This window comes from Tenrec ecaudatus, chromosome 4 (assembly GCF_050624435.1).
Source record: "Tenrec ecaudatus isolate mTenEca1 chromosome 4, mTenEca1.hap1, whole genome shotgun sequence".
NCBI lineage: Eukaryota > Metazoa > Chordata > Mammalia > Afrosoricida > Tenrecidae > Tenrec > Tenrec ecaudatus.
The window spans coordinates 173,285,618-173,311,756 of NC_134533.1; the positions used below are offsets into that span (position 1 = coordinate 173,285,618).

The 26,139-nt window shown below is 43.6% G+C and overlaps 1 protein-coding gene across 1 annotated transcript in view; it reads left to right on the forward strand.

The window, feature by feature from the left end:
* The window catches only part of TRANK1 (tetratricopeptide repeat and ankyrin repeat containing 1), a 115,571-nt gene that overhangs the window by 50,690 nt on the left and 38,742 nt on the right, over nt 1-26,139 (forward strand). Inside the window, exons 10-14 of the mRNA XM_075547077.1 lie at nt 7,483-7,653; nt 16,358-16,519; nt 18,717-18,971; nt 20,958-21,134; nt 21,793-24,687. Coding sequence (XP_075403192.1) covers nt 7,483-7,653; nt 16,358-16,519; nt 18,717-18,971; nt 20,958-21,134; nt 21,793-24,687 — 3,660 coding nt within the window. The remainder of the gene's footprint in view (nt 1-7,482; nt 7,654-16,357; nt 16,520-18,716; nt 18,972-20,957; nt 21,135-21,792; nt 24,688-26,139) is intronic.

The window sequence follows — 26,139 nt, forward strand, 5'->3', positions numbered from 1 at the left end:
AGGTGGAATGAGAGAATTAGGAAATGCCAGGCTCCTGGTGCTCTTCTCTGAGGTTGGATGACTCAAGGACCTGCGGATTACCTGCTGTACTTGTACCCTCACTCATCACATGGTTCCTAAGTGCTGCTTTATGATAGAGAGAAATTGTGACCCAGACAACTGACATGGTTCTGCCTTCAGGGTATTTAGGATCCAACGCAGAAATTGTATCCTCACATATCCAGCAGGAGCAGATGGGGTACCTGAAAAGGCGAGGCAGGCGCACACTAGGACAGGCTAGTTCTTTTTAAAATGATTTTAATTTTTGTTGAGGAGCATGTACACAGCAGAACACTGAGCATAATGTGGTTAAGGTTCATCCGCATTGTAGTGTGCCTTTCAATGGTTGAGTAATGTTCTTGTCTCAGGAAGGTAGATGACAAGAAACCTCAGCATAGATAATAGCGCGTGTGGTAAAATAACTAGGAAGTGGCAAGCTTTGCTTTAAATAAAATTTACTTATTAGTAAGTGTAATTCATTTAAGTTTAAAAATAATGTCTGTGTGTATTAACCAGCTCAAATAATTCTTGGAAATTTAATAATAGGCCTGTGTACCAAAGGTATATTTTTTCTAAAATTGTGAAATTTTATGTAGCATTTGAATTTTCCCAGTTAGTTCATGCAAAAATTGTTCTTTCACATTGATTTTTTGATTATAGTTTTGCAGTGTGTTAGCAACTCACCCCCCCTGGCCCCCCACATTTCCTCCCGGGGCTCCATGTTTCCTGGACCCTCCTTGTTTCTTATCTTCAGTTTTAGAGAACTGTTGCCTGTTGGTTCTCCTATAGTTGATTGTTCTGAGGAGCACATTCTTTGTGTTGATTGTTCTGAGGAGCACATTCTTTGTGTTGTTTGTTTTGTACTCCCATCTGGTCTTCAGCTAGAAGGTGCCTTCCTGAAATGTCTTCAGTTTCAAGTAGAAGATTTTATCAGGGAAATAATCTTGGAGTTCTTCTAATCTCTTCCTGATAAGTAAATCTAGGGGATTTTTGACTTTGGATTCTGTTCTATATTTTTTATCCATTCTAATTGGACCTTCTATTGAGGGCTTGGTCAGAGTAGTTGGTAGTGGTATCTGGGGACCATCTAGTTCTTCTGCTCTCAGGTTAGAAGAGACTGTGCTTTATGTGGACCATTAGTTCTTTGGACTAATTGGTTCTGTGAGTTTTGTTTCCCTTCATTCTCCTGTGCTCCATACAAGAAGAGACAAATAGTTGCTTCTTAGATGGCTTCTAAAGACCCCAGATGCTACTCAGCAGACGAGGGTGTAGGATATTATCTGTCAGTTAACCTAGATGTCCCTGAAGGTACAGTCTTAGCCTTCATGCCCAGTAGTGATACAGTCCCAGGGTCTTGGTGGTTTCTGTAATTGTGGGTTGTTATAGAGATACACACGTACTACTTAAAAATACAAGGTGGCTTTAAAAAGTCTGGAAAAGTGGACTTAAAAGAGAATGTCATTTTTTCAGGAACTTTTTGAAGTCCCCTCATATGTATGTAGAAATAATCCACTTCTATACTCATTTATGTGGGTTGGGTGTCCTCCACTAAGGCCTCCCTCATCCGTTTAGCATACACATTTGTCTAGGTACCTACTCATAAATTTTTATTAGTTATCACTGCTATTACAGGACTGTCTATATGTTACATTTACCAAAATGGCCCTTTAATGTTGTCCTTGAGTCTCTCTCATTGTCTTCCTTTGTATTCCTTATGTTGTACTAACATTTCTTATAGTGTGAGTTGCTTTTCCTTTCACCAGAATGAACTCTTGTCTACTGTCTAGTGATCACTTCTTCCTCCCTCTCCACCCACTGCCTGGTAACCGTCAAGAATATTTCATTCTGAGGATTAACTTGTTCTTGATTTTTTATAATAGTGCTCTCTTACAACACTTATCCTTTTGTGTTTGACTTACTTACTCAAGATAGTACCCTCCAGTCTCATCTGTGTTGTGATATGTCTTCTGGGTTAATCATTATTCTTGTTATGTACTATTCCATTGTATGAGGGAGTATCCCTCAACCAGAATTACAATGGGCGAGCGGAGCTTTCGTGGCACACATTTCCCCCGGTAGGTGAGCATTGAGTAACTTGCTGTGAGTTAGTTCATCTAGTGTTATCGCCTGGGAAGGTTCTCTCTGGTCACAGTGAATTTTCTCATACAAGCAGTTTTTCTCAAACCTTGTTGTTTTGTGGTGGCCAATTTAAGAGAACAGTATGTAGCTGTGAAATTTGTTTCCCATTCAGGAAATATGCTGCAGAAATTGTTGTGATGTCGAACACAGCTTACAAGGATAGAGCTGTGGGAAAAATTCAACTGTACAAGTAGTTTTCTCATTTCAAAAAGAGGCGAAATGTTGATTGATGACAAACCTCATTCTGGACTTCTGTTAACTTTCCGAATGAACAAAAATGTCAACTGGTAGTGCATTTGGAGTTTGTTCGACCAGGTCAAACTGTTAATCAAGCTTTCTATTTAGAGGTGCTGAAAAGATAGCTAACAGTGTGTGACAAAAAAGGCCTGATTTGTGGCAGACAGGACTGATTTTGCCACCAAGATAATGCAATTGCTCATGCAGCCATCTCGTGCCATTCTTTGTCAAAAAACAGCATGCCTCTCTTGCTCCATGAACCTAACTCACCTGACCTTGCACTGTGTGACTTCTTTTTGTTTCTGTAAATGAAGGGGGACATGAAAGGACAGTGATTTGAAGATGTAGAATAGGTGAAAAAACAAACAAACAGAGGGAGATGCACCATCCCAACAGATGAGTTTGAAAAATGATTCCAAAAATGGAATGGTAGATTTAACACATGTGTAATGGAGAGTTCTTTGAAGATAATGATGCTGTTTTGTAAAAAAATTTAAATACATAGCTTTGGAAAAAACAAAACGTTTATAGGGAGTTACCCCTTATATATTACATGGTTTGTTTATCCATTCATCTGTTGATGAGCATATAAGTTATTTTTATCTTTCGCCACTGTGAATAATGCTGTAATGAAGATAGGTGTGATTTATCTATTTATGTAACCACTCTTATTGCCCTAGGATACACACCTAGGGGTGGGAGTGCTGGATTGCATGATATTTTTATTGCTAGCTTTTTAAGAGAGTACCACATGCTTTTCATAGTGGTTATACCATTCTATAATCATACCAGCAGCATGTAAGAATTCCAGTCTCCATACAGGCTTGCCAACAGCAATGAAAAAATAACCCCCAAAACCTCAGAACTCAAACTATTGCTAGAATAGTTTCAAGATGTTGATAGCTCTTGTGAACGAATTCCAGGAAGGTCACTCTCATGAGATGACTTGAGTCGAGTACTTTTTGGATACATATGACTCAACCACTTTCTGTAGTCTTTAAATTATTGACAAGCTCTGTTAAAGTCTAAAATAGAAAGTTGTGCATTCTTTTGACTCAGATTTGCAGTGTACTTCTGGCAAAGGAGTTTGTCTTAATGGCTTTTACACTTGAATATTCAATGAATCATTCACTGGTCCTCTCAGTAGTGAAAGCACTTGTATGATCAGGAGGTTTCAAAAGTTTATGGCACAATAACTGAAAGATGATGGAGTTCTCCACAATTTTTTAGCCTGTTTCTATAACTATAAATTTATATATATAAATATATATACCATGATTATAAGGGCCTAAGATTAATTTATTTTCTGTATAGAAATGACAGAATTCTCACTGAAATTACTATTACTACAGAGCTTACCAAAATAAATTTAGGAAAAATTTCTATAAGTGATTATCAAATATAAAAAGGAAGAGTTTGTTGGGAGGGAGGTAGGGAGGGGGGGATTATAGTGGCTTTAAATTTTATTTATTTTAAAAATCATTTTATTGTGGGTTAATACAACACTTATCACAATACATATATCCATCCATTGTGTCAAGCACATTTGTACATTTGTTGTCCTCATAATTCTCAAAACCTTTGCTTTCTACTTGAGCCCTTGGTATTAGCTCCTCATTTTCCCCCTCCCTCCTCACACCCAGCCCTCATGAACCCTTGATGATTGATAAATTATTATTATTTTGTCATATCTTACACTGTCTGACGTCTCCCTTCGCCCACTTTTCTGTTGTCTGTCCCCCCAGGGAGGAGGTTATATGTAGATCCCTGTAATCGGTTCCCCCTTTCTACCCTTCCTTCCCCTCACCCACCTGGTATCACCACTCTCACCACTGGTCCTGAAGGGATCATCTGTCCTGGATTCCCTGTTTCCAGTTCTTTTCTGTATCAGCATACATTCTGCGGTCCAGCCGGATTTGTAAGGTAGAATTGGGATCATGATAGTTTGGGGGTATGGGGGTGGGGAGGAAACATTTAAGAACTAGAGGAAAGTAGTATGTTTCATTGTTGCTATACTGAACCCTGACTGGCTCATCTACTCCAGTAACCCTTCTGTAAGGGGACGTCTGATTGCCTACAGATGAGCTTTGGGTCCCCAATCTGCAATCTCTCTCATTCACAATGAGATGATATTTTGTTCTTTGATGCCTGATACATGATCCATTTGACATCTTCTGGTCACACAGATTGGTGTGCTTCTTCCATGTGGGTTTTGTTGCTTCTGAGCTAGATGGCTGCTTGTTTACCTTTAAACTTTTAAGACCCCAGATGCTATATCTATTTTAAAAATATATTTTATTGGGAACTCTTATGTATATCGTAACATTCCATCAATCACATAAAATAGTATTGTACAATTGCTACCACAGTCGGTTTCAAAACATTTTTTACATAGATGGCATATAATATTTTAAAAATACCATTAAACAATGTATTATTTAAGGTTAAGTATAATGAGGGGATTTTTAAAAGTGTAGAAAAAATGAATTAAAACATAATGGCATCTTCCCACTTTCCCCAACTTCTTTTTTTTAAAAAAAAAATATCATTTTATTAGGGACTCATACACCACCCATCTCGATCCATACATACATCAGTTGTGTAAAGCACATTTGTACATTCGTTGCCTCATCATTCTCAAAACTTTTGTCCTCCACCCAAGCCCCTGGAATCAGGTCCTCATTTTTCCCCTCCCTCCCCACTACCCATCCCTCATGAACCCCTGATAATTTATAAATTATTATTTTGTCTTATCTGGCTCTGTCCCACATCTCCCTTCCCCCACTTTTCTGTTGTAAGTCCCCCAGGGAGGAGGTCAAATGCAGGTCCTTGAAATAGGTTCTCCCTTTCCAACCCACCCTCCCTATACCCTTCCAGTATCACCACTCACTCCACTGGTCCTGAGGGAATGATCTGCCCTGCCTTCCCTGTGTTTCCAGTTCCCATCTGTACCAGTGTACCTCCTCTGGTCTAGTCAGGCTTGCAAGGTAGGATTCGGATCATGACAGTGGGAGGGTGGGGGGAACGAAGCATTTAGGAACTAGAAGAAAGTTGTATTTTTGATCGTTGCTACATTGCACCCTGACTGTCTCGTCTTCTCCCCAAGTCCCTTCTGTAAGGGGATGTCTGGTGGCCTACAAATGGGTTTTGGTCTCCACTCCACACTCCCCCGCTCATTCACTATGGTAAGATTTTTGTTCTGATGATGCCTGATACCTGATCCCTTGACACCTTGTGATCGAACAGGCTGGTGTGCTTCTTCCATGTGGGCTTTGTTGCTTCTGAGCTAGATGGCCGCTTGTTTACCTTCAAGTCTTTAAGACCCCAGACACTATAGTTTTTGATAGCTGGGCACCATTAGCTTTCTTTACCACTTTTGCTTATGCACCCATTTGCCTTCAATGATTGTATCGGGAAGGTGACAGGCACACCTTTCAAAACCTATTGCCTTCGAGTTGATTTTCGATCCCAACAGCACTATGGACCAGAGTAGAATGGCCTCATAGGAATTCCTCGGTTATAATCTGTACAGAAGCATATTATTTTTATCTTCTTCCTTGGGAATAGCTGGTGGTTTGAGCACCAATATTTTAGTGAGCAGGCTTAACCATTGTGCATCTTTGCAAGGCCCCTCTTTTCAGACCCTCATTAAGTTCTAACTCCCCTTTTAAGTGATTTCCCCTCACCCCAGAGCAGGAATTTTATCTACTTGTGTATTTGTTTTCTGTGTTACATGCTAGATCACCAAAAGCTTGTGACAACTCCCATGTACTGGCTTTCCGTTCTGTGTGGGACTGAGTTTTCTGCTCAGTGTCTTGCAAAGTAGCAATTAAGGTGCAGGCTGGGGCCTCTTTCAAGCCCAAGAGGTTGTGGCATAATCAATCTCCTTCTTTGCAACTATAAAACCCCAGGTCCCCATTTTCTTATTTTGACTGGCACTCAGGGGCCTCCTGCAGCTTTACAGCCCCCCCCCCCACAGCCCTTGCCATCTTGTCCCCTTCATCTTGAAAGCTAGCAGTAGAGAATCTCTTGTGCATAAAATTCTTCTTAAATGTTCAATCTGACCTCTTCCACTTGTGACCTATAGACCTTTGACTTTTAGGGCTGCTGTGATGAGTAAGGTCAGGCCCACCAGGCTAAGCTCTCTGTATTAAGAGGAACTGATTTGGGACCTTAATTGCATTGACAAAATTTCATCATAGTAGCACATAAATTAGTGTTTGATTAACTAACTGGGAGAAGATGTGTTATATTAAGGGCCAGGATTTGTGGGGGTCATCTTAGAACTCTGCCTACCTCAGTAACATGAAGTGGGTAAGAAGTTTGACTTTTTAAATTAAGTTAAAATTTTATAATATGGAATGAGGGTGGTTGTGACTGTGGAGGCAGCAAAGGAAAATACCACGCGTAGTATGGTGCTTAGTGCCTTGTGGTGAGTTTTAGGAAAGCATGTGTATGGAAGTTGGGGATCGGTCCTCTCTTATTTTAAGTCTCCATGTCCACTTTAGTCTTTGTATCTAGACAGACTCATGCGTTACATTTTCAAAACTTGCATGCTTAGTCCCAGAGCCAGCATGATGCTGGACAAAGAGCTATGTCAGCACAGGTAATGGAACGGGCGGCGGAGAGAATGGTAACTGTGACAACAGACAGACCACATGGCAGTTGCCACTTTCTTCTCCTATCCCCAGACCGGGTATTTTTGTCTGACAGAATATTCTGTCTCCTTTCTACGGAATAAAGGAATCTGAAGCCACAGCTTGCTGTTATCCTTACAGCTACAACTGTTGCCTAGGAACCAGATTCCCTCCCCTCATTGCTGGTTGCCAAGGAGAGGGAAGAAAGGTAGAAAGGAGCATACTTCAGAACCTCTTAGAAGCTAGTCTCCTTGCCACTTCACACAGGACTTCTTGCTTTGGGGCGCTGGGTCCACTGCCTACGTTGGTAGTTCAGGTTTGTAAACAGAGGGACCCTGATCCCCTTGCCCGAGGTGGAGGAAGCATCTTGATGGGACCTCTCCTGGATAGAAGAGTGACAATCCCCTCTTCTCGTTTTGGTCTGCTCTAGGACAAACTGAGGATGTGCAGATGCTCCTGCATTTGGGGGCAGACCCCACCCTGCTGGATCGACAGTCCCGTTCTGCCTTGGATATCCTGAAGAAGAATAAGAACTTCAAAGCGATTGAGAAAGTTAACAGTCATTTGGAAAAGTTGGCTGCATGTTCTAAGGACTTACCGGGTATGGCTTCCAGTGGATTAACTTCTGGGGGGTTACAAATGGTCCTGTGGTACGAGATACAAATCGTTTACTTTTCTTGATACACGTAGATGAAAATGAGACCACCAGTCTTTGGAAAGTTTGTTTTCTTTTATTTAAAGAATAAGAAAATTCTTATTTACAATATAATAGGAACTTTGCCAGGTCCAGCTTTGGACAGTGTGTTAGGCTTGGGTTGGCTAGAGAAACAAAACCAATGACAATGCATGTGTAAGGAAGAACTTTATATACAGAAGTAATTTCCTATTAAGAAATTAATATGTCCCAGCCCAGTCCAACTCAAGTCCCTGGGTCTGATGCTAACCAGAGCCCTCTTCAGACTCACGTAGTTGCAGGTCAGTGACCCTGAAACGTGAAACAGGGAGATCACAGGATGGTGGGTGCAGAGTCTTGTGGATCCAAGCTTTGTGGGAACGCTTCCTGGTGCAGGCAGCTTGGAAATTGACTCCTGGGGTTAGTGGCCACGTGGGGCTGCTCCTGGAGGCAGACACAGAGTCCCAGCAAGCAGAAAGGCAAAAGGGCAAAAGAGAAATTGTCTCTGTTCTATCTCTCACATAAAAGGTCACAACCCTCAAGAAGGTGTCATCAGGCTATCACTTGTTTGACCGGTTGTACTCCACCCTTAGCTACAAGTGTCTGCTGGACATATCCTTAACCATCACAGACAGTATGAGTGATTCTGTTTTTTTTGCAAGCATCCACAGGGTAAAAGTGAAAAAAAAATTCAGATAGAACAGGAGATTTTAGCCCCTCACACGGTCAAAAATATAGTTACATGAGGGTAAGTCAGAAAGTATTTTTGTTAGGGTTTGTTTCTGCGTGCATGAGCTATTCCAACAAAAATGTGCCTCTGCTCAGTGGATAGCTGCAGACATATCCTTTCAGTCACATGTTTGTCTTGTTAGGGTACCTTCAAAAGAAAACTGGCTTCCCTGGGGGGTCTATTGGTCTTGTTCAAATCAGAAAGTTCTGGCAACTGCTTTTTTTTTTTTAATCTTATTGCCAAGGGGAATTTTGATAGATTTTCTAGAAGGACACAGGATGATCATGAGGCTTATTAAGAAGAAATTTCAAGCAAATTGAAAACCACATTGATCAGAAAAAGGCCAAGAAAGTTATATTGAGGGATTTTTTCCCCCTATCATGACAATGTACCTGCTTATTCTTTAATAGTAGCAAGGGATGTTCTACAAGAATTTTGTGGGGAACTTTACCCCATCAACCCTACAATCCTGATCCTGTCTATGTATATTTCTTTTTCCAACAATTTTATTGGCACATAATTTACATATCATACAATTCAATAGTTCAATTGTTCAATCATACCAAGGAGGATTGTACAATCATATCTACATCAGTGTTAGAGCATCCCCCTATTTATATTTAGTTTTGTTCCCCAAATTTAAAGCCCATCTCAGGAACACGGTTGAAGTCCCTCAAGATTATCATGTTGATGTGGTGTCAGCCAAAGAGCGCAGGACTCTTTGGGAAAGGTAGAGAGCCAAGAACACTGTCTTCAGAAGTGTGTTGATCTAGTTAGGAGATGTCAGGAAACAATAGTTTCACTTTTTGATATTTTTCTTTAACAAAGGTTCTATGATTTTGTGGCGGTTTTTGACTTACCCTTGTGTCTATATTTCTTGATTTGTGAAGTTGAGATCACATTTCTGCTGTATAAAATCAAAGGTCTCAGCCCACGTGGTGAATGTTATCTAGTATCTTCTTCGTGTATTTTCTAAACTCCTCTTCTAGGCTTCACCTATAGATGGTTTCTGAAAATGTGAAAACTGGAAACGACACTGCTCTTTCTTTCTAAAAGCAGTAAGTAGGATGGCTGGATTGTAGCACAGGAAATGCTACCAGGGTCTGGAGGACTCTTCTTTTTAAATGAGATACTCTTCACGCCCTGCAGTTTAACGAACCCGCTTTCTTTTTCCGTGATGCCTTTAATTTCACACCGACATGTAGTTCCTGTGGCTCATGCTGCCCTCTCAGATTTTCTTTCTTGCAAGTTTGCTTTGGCCTGGGTGGGAGACTTGCATATCTGGAAATGAGTTTCAACTGAAACCTGAACACAGACATCGTATTTTTTCCATGAAAGTTGAACTCTGTAGGGAACATTTTCTTTGAAATGATCTTGGCCACGTTATCGTGACATTGGCATGCCACAGTTTAATTGGTAGCCCTTTCTGACATGTCCAGCACTCTGGCATCTTAGATTTAGGAAATACACGGTAAAACCTTTTATCTGCCCACAGAATTTCACCATTGTTTTCTGGACCTATTTGCAATTGATTACAAGTCTGATGTGAGTCTTTCTCTTTTGGGGTTTTCTCTTATCTGTGGATTTCTGAAATTGCATAGGAATGCTCTTAAGTACTTCTTACTTGGTGCTTACTGGCCCTTATCCCTCTGTCTTTCTGAGCTTGGGGAATGATGCTCTCTTCTTCTTTTATCCCCTGCAAAGTCTCTTTTCTCATTCTGCTATTCCTCTTAAACAGATGAATGTCCTGAATTCACAAGCAACCCACGTCTCTCTACTTTCCTTAATAGTGTCTATTTTCATCTTGCTTCCTGGATCGTACCCTTCATCTTTAGCTTTTCTATCTATCATCACTTTGAGCATTGCATTTTTAAAATTTGGTAAATTAAGTTAGTTTTAATATTTAAGCTTGTTCTTTGTTTCTTATATGTAACAGCTTGTTCTTTTTTTGTTTGCTTTTTGGCTAAGATCTCTTGAATCACACTTGATAATATTAAAGAGTTTTTTTTTATTGTCTTCTCTCTTTTTTTAATTGAAGGTTTCTCGTAGGCCCAAACAAGTGGCTGTCAGTGACTGGAGGGAAGAGTTTTGTTTTTATAAAGAACATCCTCTTCAATTCCCTGGATTATTTATGCTTTGTTTGTAGTTGGTGGATTGCTTTTCTTGCTTGCTTCTCTTTTGTCCTAATACTTTTCCCTAGTGACCCTAGGTAATGAAAATGACTAGCCTGTTCAGCTGCGGATTAAAAAGTTGAAGGTTTGAGTCCATCCAGAGGTGTCTCAGAAGAAAGGCCATGTGATCAACTTCAGAAAACCCAAACCCGCTGTGGAACACAGTGCTACTCTGACCCCGCGAGGCTGCCAGGAGTTGAAACCGACTCCATGACAGCTCCTTGGGTTTAGTTTAATTACCTGCTGGTCATTAGAGAGTTTTTTTGAAACACTCCTCCCCTTGGATAGTGGTAAGTGGCTAATAAGTTGATGGCAGCCAGTAGGGACTGTGTCAGGATGGGGACAACAGGTAGTCTGGCAGGATGGGGATCCCAGCAATGGACAGAACAAGGACTGTTTTACATGGGGTAGATTGAAGCTGCTTTTCATTTGTCTCCTTACCCACTTTGCCATTTATTTATTTGGTATTTTAACTATCTCCTGTAATTTCTTTGAAACCATCGGAATCAGGAGAGAGATATGTTACAGGGACCCCTCTTTTCCATGGATGCCCCTTTAAAGCCAACATGCTCATGCTTAGTTTTGAAATGGCCTTATGTTTTAAGGAATTCTGAATAATTCTTTAATAAATCATTGAGAAATGCTTTCTTGGAATTTAGACATGGAATCTTAGATTTAGAATGATTACGCACTCACTATTTGAGGAAGGGAAACTAATCAAGCATGTTTCTTTGTCCATGAATGTCCAAGTTTAAAAATAATAGCAAAACAGGACCACTAGCTCCTTGTAGGGAATGGCTGACTTGTTTGGAAATTTATCTTTTATTAATCCTAACCATAAATTTTAGAATTCAGCATATTTGTATATCTGTTATCTTTAATGTTTTAATCTTTAGCAGAAACTGTTAATTTTTATTTAGTTTTTTAAGGATTTGTTCTTAACTACCTTATAGAATGAAACAGGAGCCCTGGTGGTATAGTGGTTACATGTTGGGCTGCTAATCGTATGGTCATCAGTTTGAAACCACCAGCCACTCTGGGGGGAGAAAGACGGGGATTTCTACTCCTGTAAAGGGTTACAGTCTCTGAAACCCACAGGGACAGTTCTGACTTGTCCTATGGGGTTGGAATGGACTCGATGGATGGCAGTGAGTATATAATAAGGTCTGCTAAAACTCCTCATCTGAGACAAAGTTCTCACATCTCCTTTCCTTTCTGTATCTCAGGTTCAAAACCAAGCGAAGAGTCTCATTAGAATGAAAAGATAATGGAATTCTCCCATGAACTTGTGAAAAACCCCTCAAAGAGCTATACTTCTCTATGAGTTGTATGCATACATTTTGATTCTAAGAGTCTGCTAGTTACGTAACCTTTAAAACCTAAGGAGGGACTGGAGTGGGTACAGGTGGTCTTTTAGACCAGCACCATCCATTTCTGCTGTGATGGAAATACTCTATAACTGCTCTGTCCAGTATGGTAGCCCCAGGCTACCACTGGAATAGCCAGAAAGTGAGTGGCAGAGGCAAAGGAAAGGGCCCTTGTGCTTGGGAGTAAAGTGGATCCACTTGGGTTTTAGAGACCTAAGTTCCTCCCCACTCATCCATTTCTGAGTCAGGTGGAGACAATATCTTAGGGGTGAGTTGTGTCTAGCGGTTTTGTACCCTCTTCTGACTTGATGGTTCTTGGTTTTTTGGTGTTTTTTTTTTTTTACATATTTGGACAACAGCTAGTTTCTTGCACCCTTTAGGAGGATAAATAATCCAGTTTTCTTTTCTGGGATGAAAGATCCCTGATCCCTTGGCTCTTCCTGGAATTGGCTTTGGCGAGACTGTTCATGCTGGTCTCTTTGGATAGGGAAGCTTTTGGCAGATAGATAACATTTTAGCCAGAAAAAATGAAAGTCCTCGGCGAAGATTTCTGCTGTTCTCGATACAGTGCTTCTTCCAGCTTTACCGTGTACTCTGGTTATCCGGAAGACGGTTGGATGCAGATTATGATTTGGCAGGTCCAGGGTTGATCCTGAGGTGCTGTGTTTCTCTCAAGCTTCCAGAAGATGGCCAGGGATCACACTGAGAAAACCAAGGTTTGACTCTGAGGATGCTGACCATCTTTACCCATGAGGACCCCTGGCACTAGAGTTCTCCATAGGGCTGCTCACTGCAAGGTCAGCAGTTCAAAACCACCAGCTGATTTAAGGGAGAAAGGAGGTTTCTGAAATCATGAAAATGTACAGGCATAGACACCCACAAGGCAATTCTAACTCGTCATTGAGGGTTTCTATGAGTCAGAAGCCACTCACTGGCAGTGAGTTTGGAATTTTTGCCACCTTTATCTACATCACATAGCCACCACCAGATGGCAGCATGTCTCTCTTCTCTGGTGACTTGCTGTTCAACTCATACCATAGGACCGGGAGAGAATCAGATCGGAGCCTTTTCCTTTTCTCTGTTCTTTGGGTCAGCTTTCTCTGATTCCTTAGCCCATGGCTTTTTAGAGTGAGCTCAAATTCAGGTCTCTGAAGCCTTTCCTGTCTGGTCTTCTCAAGGCGAGCCAACTGCTGCTTGCTTCTGCCTTATCGAGCTGATGCACTAGTGAAGCACGGAGCACACTGGAGCGGTTTCTACCTGTAGGTCTGTGCTATAAATGGAACTGGTGACTCAGAAGCTGTCATCTTCGAAGCCCTAACCCCAACACAGGATGTAACTACAGACGTGGATATTGACCCGAGGGATGGCCACATGCTTTTTCCTTCTTTACTGAAAAGCAGCATATTTTTCTTTTAGAAAATGTCAGAAAGGAAAAACAAGAAAAGAAAAGAAAAGCTGCTGACCCCTTCCTCCAGTTAACATCTTTGTTTGGTCATTTGTTTTATTCTGTACATCTTTATTATATATTTTGTCTTTCTTTTACGAAAGTGGGATGAGTCTATACACTTAAATGGTAAAGATTATTATAATAAAACGTACCATTTTTGTCGTGAACAATATGGAAGAAAGATTTCTGGCAAGAAAAAAAACCCCTCCTATTTTGAAATGATTTCTGTTTTCGTGTGTGTGTGTGTGTGTGTGTGTGTGTGTGTGTGTGTGTAAAAGAGAGCTAATATCCTTCTCTAAGAAGTCCCGGTGATGCTGTCAGGTAAGCATTGGACTGCTATCCACATGGTTGGCAGCTCATACATACCAGGCGCTCCCAGGAGATAGTTGAAGCTCTCCTATAAAAATGCACGGTGTCTGAAACTGGAGGGTTACAGTGAGTTAGACCAGACTTGATGGCAGCAGGTACATGTGATGCTCTAATTTCTTTCCTGATGGCTTGCACTTTGCCTGAGCTTCTGTTACTGTCTTCTTAACAATCTGAGCCACACAATCATGTGTTTGTTGTAATTGCATCTAACTGCCAATGTTTGTCAAAAGTGGTTCTTTCCTGTTACTCATTTCAAGTGACTTTTATACTAAATTTCACTGGGGTAAGAATGCTGTTTCTAAAAAGTTTTTATGGCACAGGCTGAAGATACAAGTAGCAAGCTTTCACTGTAAAGTCAATTCCTCCGTTACCAAGAGTCCCGTTTTTTACTATTTCTGCATCTTCGTAGCTAATTTAGGATCAAGGTGGGAGGGTCAAGTCCAAGAGTGCTGGCCAGACACTGATTCAGCAGACACGTGGTGTCTATTTTCGAGTGCACCTCTAGCTCAGGCGACCTGTGTCTTCCTTTGCCACATGATTTTCATTTTTTCTTTCTGGATGACGGTGCTACTGTTCGTACTGCTGGGGCCTGTCACCTCCTGATTAAAGGGCAATGAGCATTTGCACAAGAAGTTGGGGTGCGTGTGTGTGCCTTTCTTGTGTTTTCACTTTATTTGTTGACATTTGATCCAACTGTGTGTCAGAGAGTCTAGGAGAGCAGGTTTGCATCTGCCTAGATGCCCTTGGATCCCACTACCATTTCTGTGCACTCCTTCCCCTGGGAGTGCGTTCACTTTGAAAACTCTTCTCCAGAAGTGTGTTGGGGCTTACAAAGCCTGCCTTGCTTATGCTCCTTCAAACATGCTGGACTGCTAACTTTAAGGACAGCAATGTGAGCCCGCCAGAGAAAGGTAAGGCTTTCTGCTCCTGTAAAGATTTACAGCCTGGGAAACCCACAGGGCAGTTCTGCTTTGCCCTCTAGGGTTACCATGTTGGTGTGAATGCAGCCTCTAACCAGTGACTGATAGGCCTCTGTGGGAGCAGGCTGAGCCCACCTTCTGTGGGACTTTGCCTGAGATTGCGGCTCATCCTTCTCCCCACCCACTCCCTCCCCAATTGTGGCTTCCTTCACCCCCTCTCTGGTGGCCCCTCCTTCATGCGCTCAGTCACGGTCCGCCCTTGAGTCTACCTCACAGCAACCCTGTAACACAGAGCAGAACTTCCCTCGGGTTCCTGAGTCTTTGCATCTTTACAGAAGCAGACTGACCCGTCTTTCTACCTCCGGTCGACTGATGGGTTCGAATAGTAAACTTTTGGGTAACCATCTAATGCTTAGCCATTGCACCCCAGGGGACCCCCTACAAAACTCATTGCACACAGATCCTTAACACCGCATCTGCTGCTCATGGAAGATAGAAGCCTCTCCATCCCCCCTCCCAAATAGTTCTCTTTGAAAATCCCCCCACTCTGATAGAACAGGACATGAGCTTTCTTCGTCTCTCCACATGTATGCTGGCACTTCTCCTATTTGCCAGGGTCTCTTCATTGGGCGTGAAGACACAGCCCACTTTGTCCCTTCATCTGTTCATGATGATTCCATTTTCAAATTACGAAACCTAAACTTCACAGAGGTGAAATGTACCTAAGTTAGTCATTTTCACGTGAACCATTCCACAGTACTTAGTACTGTGTCAGCGTGCACAGTTCCATCAGCCCAAAGTAACAGCTCTGAACCCACAGAGCAGTTTCTCCCCATCTCATCTCTTCTCGGCCCCTGGCAACACCAGTCAGTGTTCTGTCGCTAAAGGATTTGCCTCTCCTGGACACTTCAAGTAAACAGAATCAATGTATAGCTTTTTGTGTCCGCCGTCACACTTCATCCGAATGTGGAGGTTCCTCCAGGCTGCAGCGTGTGTTAGTGCTTCTGTCCTTATATGACTGGACATTGCATGGATATCTTACATATGGTGGGGAGCTAGGCTGTTTCTGCATTTGGGCTTTGTGAATAGTGCTCTGTGGACATGTGCGTGTGTTTGTGCATGCTCGCGGGTGTGCATCCCTGCATTCAGTATTGGGATATATGCTTCGGAGTGGAACTGCCAGGTCGTATGGTAATTTTATGTTTATGATTTTGAGAGATCACCAAACGGTTTCCCACAAGGGACACCATTTTACCTTCTTTCCAGGAATGAAAGAGGCTTCTCTTTTCCTCACAGTTTTGCCTGAACACCAAGCAAGCATTTTCAGCCTTTGCTGCTCTTGGCTAGATTCTTTTCCATCTCCGAGGCCTCTGCTCAGACATCTGGGCCTGATTGTTTCTGTAAGGCATTGTCTCTGATCTGCCAGCGGGCTAGCTTCTAACTGTTCATATGGCAGAGTCTGGGACCCAAGACAGTCAATGGCAGCACAGGAGCTTCTTAAAGTCCATGGTCAGCACTGGCACGGAAATCACCATCTCCATGGTGTTGGTCAGTCACAGCAGGCCACAGAGGGAAGGGGCAGGAAAATGATTCTGCATTCAGAACCGTCGCCTGGTTTTGCTTTTCAGGGCTGAGCAATGGTGAGGGGCCCATCAGCGAGATTGAGAGTTTTAGGAGAGTCTCAGAACAGCTTGTGAAGTACATGAATTCCAGAGACCGGTCGCTGCAGAAAAACTTTCTGAAGCAAGAAATTGTTCAGCGATTCCTGCGTCTCCTGTCTTCGCTGCAAGGTAATTTTTTGTCAAAACAGGCACCTGGGCAAGACACAATTTATGCTTACTAGAGTTCTTTTTCCAACAAGTTAAAATTAAAGAAGGAAATAAAAAGGTAACACGTCTACAAAGATGATGGGGTGCTCTTTAGTGAAAAGTCAGTCTTCTACCTCTCTGAATTTCAGGTCCTAAATCTCAGGCCCATAGGCAATGCCTGTTACTAATTTCCCTTGTTTCCTGCGAGAATTACTCTTCATATTCTGTCATTTAAAAAACAAGACAAAACAACTCTAGGAGTGGCTTTCCCCTGTGCACACTGGATAATAAACCAAACCAAACTCACTGCCATTGGCTCAAGGCCAACTCAGAGTCACCCTACAGGACAGGGTAGACCTGCGCTGGTGGGTTTCAGATACCATAACTCTTTATGGGAATAGAAAACCGCCTATCTTTCTCCAAATAATGGCTAATATGTGTTAATTTTTTCACTGGGGAAATTAGGAAACTTTCAGAAAAGAGGTTTAAGTTTTAGATAATCAAGAGAAGATTCCAGAACTGATAAGTGAAATTGAGCATTTATAAAATTGACAGTATGAACTGTTAAAGTACTCAACTCGTAGGACAGAGAGGTCTCAATTTTACAAAGAAGGCAGGAAGGCTTGGCTGGAGTAACCAAATACATTTTTCAGAGTATGCAGCAGATTGTACAGTTTAAGGCTTGAAATTTTACCTTCAAGTCTTAACTCTTCATTTGCCAAGTCTGTGCCCTTGGACCAATTGCTTATCCTCTTCAAGCTTTACTTTCTTCATCTCCGGCTAGTTGGGAGAACTCACCTTATCCCAGTTGATAAGGAACAAGATGAGATAGTTGATAAGTCTAGTGGCCTGTATAGAAAATACTAATTCATGTTAGCTGTTAGTGTGGGTTTGTAATACCAGCTTTTCTTTTTTGGGATATGAGTGACTCAAAGATAAATATCACACCTAAGCCTCAAGGATAGGGCCACCTCATGAGGGATCTTTCAGTGAGATCACGGTGCAAAAACTGCACCTCGGGGGCCTTTGACTTTTGGATTTCATGTTATCTGACCCATGGCCCAATCTGAATATTCTGATTTCTAAGTAGGGTTATAAAAATAAAATGCGAGCTGCTATTGGGGATTGGTAAAAACCTCCTAAGAAGCTATAAGAATGTTATTTTTGAAAGTCTTAAGGTCTGTGCTCCTGCATTTTATTTGTTTAGCTATGAATATTTATATGTGTTGAGGTGGGTCCCTCTCTGACTCATTTTGGGCACCTTACTTCTCAAATCTGTCCCCCTCTCTTCCTTGCCCCCTGCAGGTCTTCCTCCAGCCGACTTGAGCACCTTTCCCCAACTCTTTTGATACCTGGCCTTTTCACTTTATGCCTTTTCTTTAAGTTTCCCCTTTCTCCTCCCTTGGGGAGCGAAAATCAGCAAATGTAAACCATACTACTTTTTCTTTAAGGAACCCTTGATTTCTTCCCCCTTTCTCCCTCCCTTTTTTCTTACTAGCAGACTTGCCAGATAAAGTACAAATATAAAATATTGCATGGGCATACTTATACTAAAATATAGTTATATATATTTGTTGGTTATCTGAAAATCAAATGTTCTATATTTGGCAATAAACATTCTAAAGACGTATTTAAATTTTTCAACCCATAATTCATAACAACGGCATGAACTATGACAACCATTATCCTGTCTCCAGATATCGGGAGTCACATGGAAGTACTTAATATATCATAATACCAAATTAAGAGTCGAGGGTAAGCCATTTTTCATCATTACCTGACAGCTCTTGACTTTGTAATTTCTCTCTAGAGTCTTCCAGTATTTCACTGTTTTTAAGCAGGGCATACTCTTGATACTATGTAAAATGTAAGTCAGATGTTTCCCTTCTGACCTTAGATGAATGCCCCAAACTCAGATAATCCACCTTAAAACACAACCATCATTGCTTCATTAGCCTCTGAAGCCAACTTCTCTACGTCATGCAATACTTCTGAGCCTCTAAGGTTGGTGTTTGCCCTATGACTTCCCTAAAGTAATTAATCACTTGCTTACAGCTTCGCTAGCACTTGAAACTCCTGGTCTGAAACCTGTGCTGCTTTCATACATGGATGTTGGGGGTTGGATAGAAATCATGAACCCTTTTTTGGATGTGTCTTCTTCCATGCTTAATTTTCAAAGAAATTCCTCCTGACCTGGTCTGTGACATTAATCGCGACTGTGCCAACATCTTCATCAAGTTCTTACTGGAAAAACAAAAGTGGCCAGAAGTCCTCCTCCTGTTGACACGCAAAGTGAGCGGGGAGCCACCCTATGGAGACTGTCTCATCAAAGACTGCAGTTTCTGGGAACTTGACATCTGTGCCATCATCCCACACCTCAGCAGCTGGGACCAGCGGAAGACGCAGCTCCTGGGCTGCCTCATAGACAGCGGAGGTGAACATGCCTACATAATGTCTGGGGAAACATTGTTCACGTGGGGAGGAGCCAAGGCACTGCCTTTCCAAGGGTCTTTCCCCTTGGCTTTTGGAGACCCCTTAACATTCTGCCTTATTCTCTCCCCTGTAGCCTCTTGTTTTGAGACAGTGAAAGGTGATTGCAGCCCTATTAGGAAGTGTTGGGGGTTGATGAGTACTGCAGATAGTTTTCACTCTCACCCACTAAGCTAAAAGTTGATAGCTCAAACCACCAGCAGGAAGAGAGGCCCGCTGATCTGTTTCTGTAAAGATTGCAGGCAAGAAAACCCCGTCTGTGGCCCAGTTGTTTTCTGCCATGTGGGTTGCCGTGAGTCAAATCAGACGACAACAGAATGGTTTGTTTTTTAGTAGGAACATTGCCTTTCGGTGAATTCTTGTTATCACTGCTGTCCTCGCTTTCTCAGTTGTGTGAAGGCCATCAGGTACGTAGAAGGCCTTCTGCTCTGGCTGAGTCCCCACAGAGGTCAACTTCCTCCTGACCTTGGCTTAGATGGCTCCCTTGCACTTGCTGCATGGTGTGTGTCCTTGTTGCTTTTGAGGCCTTCTTTCCTAATCAGTGGATTGGGATTTGAGAGACTGTTTTTAAAGAAACAACCAAATAATTGGTGGGTGGAAACATCTGCTGTTTACATCAGGATGATCACGCACGGCTGGTTTTGCGTCTGGAGTGTGCAGACTGTATCGGGAACTGGGTTTTGTTTTAAAACTAATTTAGAAACACCAACCTTTTCATGCCACCACCCCAACTAAAGCCACTGCTAACTATATGGCTTTGGGCTTGCTATTTATACCTTTGTCTCCTTGTTTATAAAATGGGAATGAGAGTGGTTTCTTTTGGCTGCTCTCTCTGAGTATTAATAAGTTACCAAATGCAAGCGCTTGGATGAGTGCCTGGGCTTACCCATTTAAGGGAAAGTACCCTTCAGAAGGAATGACAGCCTGTTGGGCCTCATCTCTCAAAGCACTGTAATGTATAGCCTGCAGGCATTGGCTCCACCCAAAGCTTTCAGGAGGTAGAGAATGCATTCATAACATGGAGTATAATTATTGCTTTTGCTTGGAAATCAGGCCCCTTGTGGAATCCCTATTTTATGCTGTGATCCAACATAACTCTTATGGGGTGGTAGTAGGAACCAAGTCTCAAAGGTGAGCACATGGCTGTTGGGGGTCTGTGTAGTAGGGCTACTGATCTGGCAGTGAGTAAGGCTGTCTCATGAAGGAGGCCAAGCAGGGGAGCGTGCACCATAGAGGGATTCATGAACTGAACTTAAAAGGTGGAGGCTGCAGACGTGTCAGGGAGGATGGCAGCTGAGGCCAGACATACATTTTAGGACAGAACTGAGTAGTAGCACAGAATGGAGGAAGTACCACTCATACTCCTATGACCAACTCTGTGTTGAGTAGTGTGGGAGTCAAGCATTGGAATTTCAATGGTTCCCTATCTTATTAATCTTAAGACATAGGTCACCAAACTTATTTTTAGAATAAAAAAGAAAATTGCTCAGCTCTCCCCCCACCAAAAAAAAATTAAACATCTTTGTACTATAGTTAATAATCCAGAATAAAGTGTAGGCATCTGCTTTAGCGGGTCCTCTTGGATTGTTTCAGCATCCCTAGGAGACACTGTCATCCACTTTGGGCAACGTTCTTCTAGGGGAATGTTAGTGGTGGGAACTGTGTTCTTTGTGTCGGGAAAAGGTGGGCAGCTAGAGAGGTTGGGAGGGTCCAAGTCTGTGAACAGGAGGCTTACAGGAGCTGGGCTTTCCCCTTGAGGGTACTTGAGCACATTTTCCTTCCAACAGGGTTGGTGACAGCAGGGGCTTGGGATTCAGTCAGCATCAGCTCTTCCCTTAAACTAAATGGCGAATGTGGTCCCTCCCACCTCCTAGGCTGTGCTTCTTCACAGGGAAGTGCCTGATACCGTCTTCTCTTCTGCTTTCCTCAGCTTTGCTCGAGGGTCTCCAGGATAGCCAAGTGAGCCCCCTTGTCCTGTCCCTAAAACATGAGGACTTTGACTTGGCTTTTCTTCTCTTGACCAAGGGTGCAGACCCTCACGACATTTCTCTCATGGAAGGTGATACTCCTTTACATGCGGCACTCCACATCTTTCTAGATATACATGGTAAGTCAGTAGATAAACATGGTAGACTTTTGCTTGATGATCAGGTTGGGTTTTGTAAACGATGCTGTGTTTTGGGTATTTATTTCCTTTTGGGAAAGGGAAAACCAATGATTTGTAAAAGCTTAATTTCTTGAGTCCAGCCTGTCCTGGCCTCTCACACATAACTTAATGGGAGGAAGTGACCATTATGATGAATTGTCAGAGTGGATCGAGGAAAGACTTGTGAGTCACAACTCTGGACATATTTTTATTTATGACCCTCTTGAAGGTCTTGACATAAAGGATCTTGCTGGGATGTTGAAAGGTTATTTCAGGGTTGGCATTGTTGATGTTTTGGGCTGGATAATTCTTCGTTGTGCAGTATGGTGCTGTCACATGCTTAACAGCATCCCTGGCCTCTACCCACTAGTTACCAGTAGCCTTCCCCTCGCTGGGACAATACAAAATGTCTCCAGATGTTTCCAAGCTCCATGGGGTGGGGGTGAGGGGGCAACTATTGCCCTTGGTTGAAAAGCACTGGGTTATTTAATTGAGTATTCAATGCCTGTGGTCATTCCATGTTCTAAGATACCCCGACTGGCATTTCTCAAGCCCAGGGGACTTCTCTCCTCCAAGAAGAGCAGCTCAGTACTCACAAGGTCTTGTTTTTGTCTTTCAGCTGACATTGGCTTTAGCTTCCTCAGCCACCTGTTGGACCTCTTCTGGTCTAACCCCACTGAATTTTGCTACCTCAACCCAAACATCCAAGACAGCAATGGGAACACATTGATGCACATTCTGTTTCAGAAAGGCATGTTGAGGCGCATGAAGAAGCTCATAGACCTGCTGGTGAAGTTTGACATCAATCTCAATTTGAAGAACAAAGAGGGCAAAGATGCACGACACCGGGTCAAGAAGAATGATCCTTTGCTCTTGACCTGGAACAAAGCTCTGATGGACAGCAAGCGGAGGAGCCGACAGGACTCTGCTGCCCACATGGGGAAGCTCCCAAGGTCCACCACCCCTGGCCATGTGTCTCAGCTCAAGTCTCAGGGTTCATTCAAGTCACTGTCATGTGCCGTCAGTTCCGAGGCCCTGCTGGAAAAAGCTGGGGTCCCGGAGAGCTGGGAAACGGCCCCTCATGCCCAGCTGACGAAGCAGGAGCCTAAAGCCATCAGGTCAGGCTCTCTGAGAGACCATCTCGTACAGGACATCATGACTTTGATTCAGCAAGTTGAATTGGCTGTGGCCCCCCCAGAAGCCTGCCCTCTGTGTACAGAGTCTCTGGTGACAGGAGCAGGCGCAGAAGCCAAGAAAGAGGAATTCCAGCAAAGCCTAGCTGCGGCGAACTCTGATTGTGGTGGAGGCAATAATCCCTTTCCTGAGGCAGCGGAAGGCCATGCTCAGGCAGGCGCCAGGGCCAGGCAGCTCATTCCTGTTGTCAACAGGAGGATGAACCGTGGGGATGGGGAGGACTGGAGCATGCAGGATGTGGAGCTTTGTTTCCAGGACTTTGATAACATGACATGGGAGATTGAGTGCACATCAGAGATGCTGAAGAAATTCTCAAGTAAGGCAATGACCAAGGTCATAAAAAAGAAAGCCATCTCTGCTATCCAGCAGTTGGGGAATGGCGAGTGGACCCAGGGCCTGCAGAAGCGACTGAAGCACCTGAAAGGGAACATCCAGCTCTTTGAAGCGAAGCTGGATAAAGGAACTCGGATGCTATGGGAGCTTGCCATTGACTTCTCCCCTCGATGCAGCGAGAACCCGGAGAAGATCATGGCCACGGGGCAGAATGCACACTCCACGGAGAAGTCGGGGCGGGTCTACACGGAAATCATCCGCATCTGGGACATTGTCTTAGATCACTGCAAACTGTCAGACTCCATCAGGGCCATCTGCAGTGCCTACAACCGAGGTATGTCCTGTGTTCTGCGGAAGAAGTTGAAGGGGATCAGCAAGAGTCAGGGGTTTTCCAACATGAAAGTCCAGAAACGGATACCCCGTTGCTATGTGGAGGACACAGAGGGAGAGAAGGGCAGGGACTGCGTGGATATCGAGTATTTCCCCCCCGCCAGCGCAGTGGAGACAGAGTACAACATCATGAAGTTCCACAGCTTCAGTACCAACATGGCCTTCAACATCCTCAACGACACGACGACCACAGTGGAGTACCCTTTCCGGGTGGGTGAGCTCGAGTATGCAGTGATTGACCTCAACCCGAAGCCGCTGGAACCCATCATCCTCATTGGGCGGAGTGGCACCGGGAAGACAACCTGCTGCCTGTACAGGATGTGGAAGAAATTCCACAGTTACTGGGAGAAAGCCAAGCAGGCAGGGAGCCCCCTACTGGCCAAACCGGTCTGGTGGAAAAGATTGGAAGTGGAACCTGGAGAAAAGGGTCTAGGGAGAGATGAAGGAGAGAGGGAGATGCAGGCTGAGGCAGAGGAAAATTCAATTAAAGTGGCAACGGCATGCAGCCCAGAGGAGGAGCATGTCGCTGGTGCAATGGGGCCTGCCGTGAAGCAGGTGACAGACAACCCAGCAGAGGCGGTCCATGGGCCAAGTCATCCCCAGCAGCTGGAGCATCTCCATCAGATCTTCGTGACCAAGAACCACGTCCTGTGCCAGGAGGTACAGAAGAATTTCATCGAGCTCTCCAAGTCTACCAAGGCCACGAGTCACTACAGACCCATGGGGCCCAATGTTCACAAACTCCAGGACCTCAAGGATGAGAACTTTCCTCTGTTTGTCACTTCCAAGCAGCTGCTCCTGCTGCTTGACGCTTCTCTGCCCAACCCGTTTTTCCTGAGAAACGAAGATGGCAGTTTGAAAAGAACCGTTGCAGGGTGGTCCATGCAGGAAGACTGGACCATCCCCAACTGGCAAGAGGATGAGGATGAGACAGACCTGGACGGAGACGATGGTGAAGAGGATAAAGCTGCAGAAGCTCGCAAAGATGACAGCGACCCCCGGGTGTATGTGACATTTGAGGTCTTCGTCAATGAAATATGGCCCAAGATGACCAAAGGCAAAACTTCCTACAACGCCGCACTGATATGGAAAGAAATAAAATCTTTTCTAAAAGGTTCTTTTGAGGCTCTCAGCAGTCCCCACGGAATACTCACTGAAGAAGCATATAAGAAACTAGGGAGAAAGCGGTCGCCCAATTTTAAGGAAGATAGGAGCGAGATCTATAACCTCTTCTGCCTCTATCAGCAGATCAGGTCCCAGAAAGGTTATTTTGATGAAGAGGATTTTCTCTACAACCTGTCTCAGAGGCTGTCGAAACTCAGTGGGCTTCCGTGGTCCTTTCATGAGTTTTACGGTGATGAGATTCAGGACTTCACCCAAGCGGAGCTGGCACTACTGATGAAATGCATTAATGACCCCAATGCCATGTTCCTCACTGGGGACACAGCCCAGGGCATCATGCAGGGTGTGGCCTTCCGCTTCAGTGATCTGTGCTGCCTGTTCCACTATGCCAGCAGAAACAGCACAGATAAGCAGTATGCTGTCCGGAAACCCAAGGTGATCTACCAGCTGTACCAGAATTACAGGTCACACTCAGGTAGGTATAGAACTTGGGTGCCCAAATGGAGCAGGGTACTTGGGCAATAAACGTGGGCTGCTTTCGAAACTGTGGGCTTATTTTTGTTAGCTTTTGCAGCCAGTATTAGGACAGCACTTGCGTTTTGTTGGCATATACACTTATGAATAAGAGACCTCATGATTTCTTTTTTAAAATCATTTTATTAGGGACCCATACAACTCTTACCACAATCCATACATACATCAATTGTGTCAAGCACATTTGTACATTCATTGCCCTCATCATTCTCAAAACATTTGCTCTCTACTTAAGCCCCTGGCATCAGCTCCTCATTCCCCCCCCCCCCCCGCCCTCCCCACTCTCTCCTCCCTCATGAACCCTTGATAATTTATAAATTATTATTTTGACATATCCTGCCCTATTCGATGTCTCCTTTCACCCACTTTTCTGTTGTCCATCCCCTAGGGAGGAGGTCACATGTAGATCCTTGTAATTGGTTCCCCCTTTCCAACCTGTTCTCCCATCTAAGCTCCCAGTATCACCACTCACACTACTGGTCTTGAAGGGATCATCCGCCCTGGATTCCCTGTGTTTCCAGTTCCTATTTATATCAGTGTACAACCTCTGGTCTAGCCAGACTTTCAAGGTAGTTTGGATCATGATAAGTGGGGGTGGGGGATAGGAGTGGGGCGGGAGGAAGCATTTAGGAACTAGAGGAAAGTTGTAATTTTTAACTGTTGCTACATCGCACCCTGACTGGCTCATCTCCTCCCCAAGACACCTCTGTAAGGGGATCTCCAGTGGCCTACAAATGGGCTTTGGGTCTCCACTCTGCACTTCCCCCCTCATTCTCTATAGGAAGATTTTTTGTTGTGATGATGCCTGATATCTGATCCCTTCGACACCTTGTGATCGCACAGGCTGGTGTGCTTCTTCCATGTGGGCTTTGTTGCTTCTGAGCTAAATGGCCGTTTGTTCACCTTCAAGCCTTTAAGACCCCAGACGCTATATCTTTTGATAGTCGGGCACCATCAGCGTTCTTCACCACATTTGCTTATGCGCCTATTTGTCTTCAGCTATCGTATCACGGAGGTGAGCACACAGTGATATGATTTTTTTGTTCTTTGATGCCTGATAACTGATCCCTTTGGCCCATCGTGAACATACAGGCTGGTGTGCTTCTTCCATGTGGGCTTTGTTGCTTCTGAGCTAGATGGCCGTTTATTTATCTTCAAGCTTCTAAGATCCCAAACACTATATCTTTTGATAGCCGGTGTGTTAGACTGGCACAATAAATTATCTCAGCTGGGCACCATCAGCTTTTTTTCACCACGTTCACTTATTTACCCACTTTGTCTTCAGCTGTTGTGTCGGGAAGGTGAGCATCATAGATACCAAGTTAATAGAAGAAAGTATTCTTGCATTGAGGGAGTACTTGAGTCGAAGCCCAATGTCCTTCTGCTACCTTAA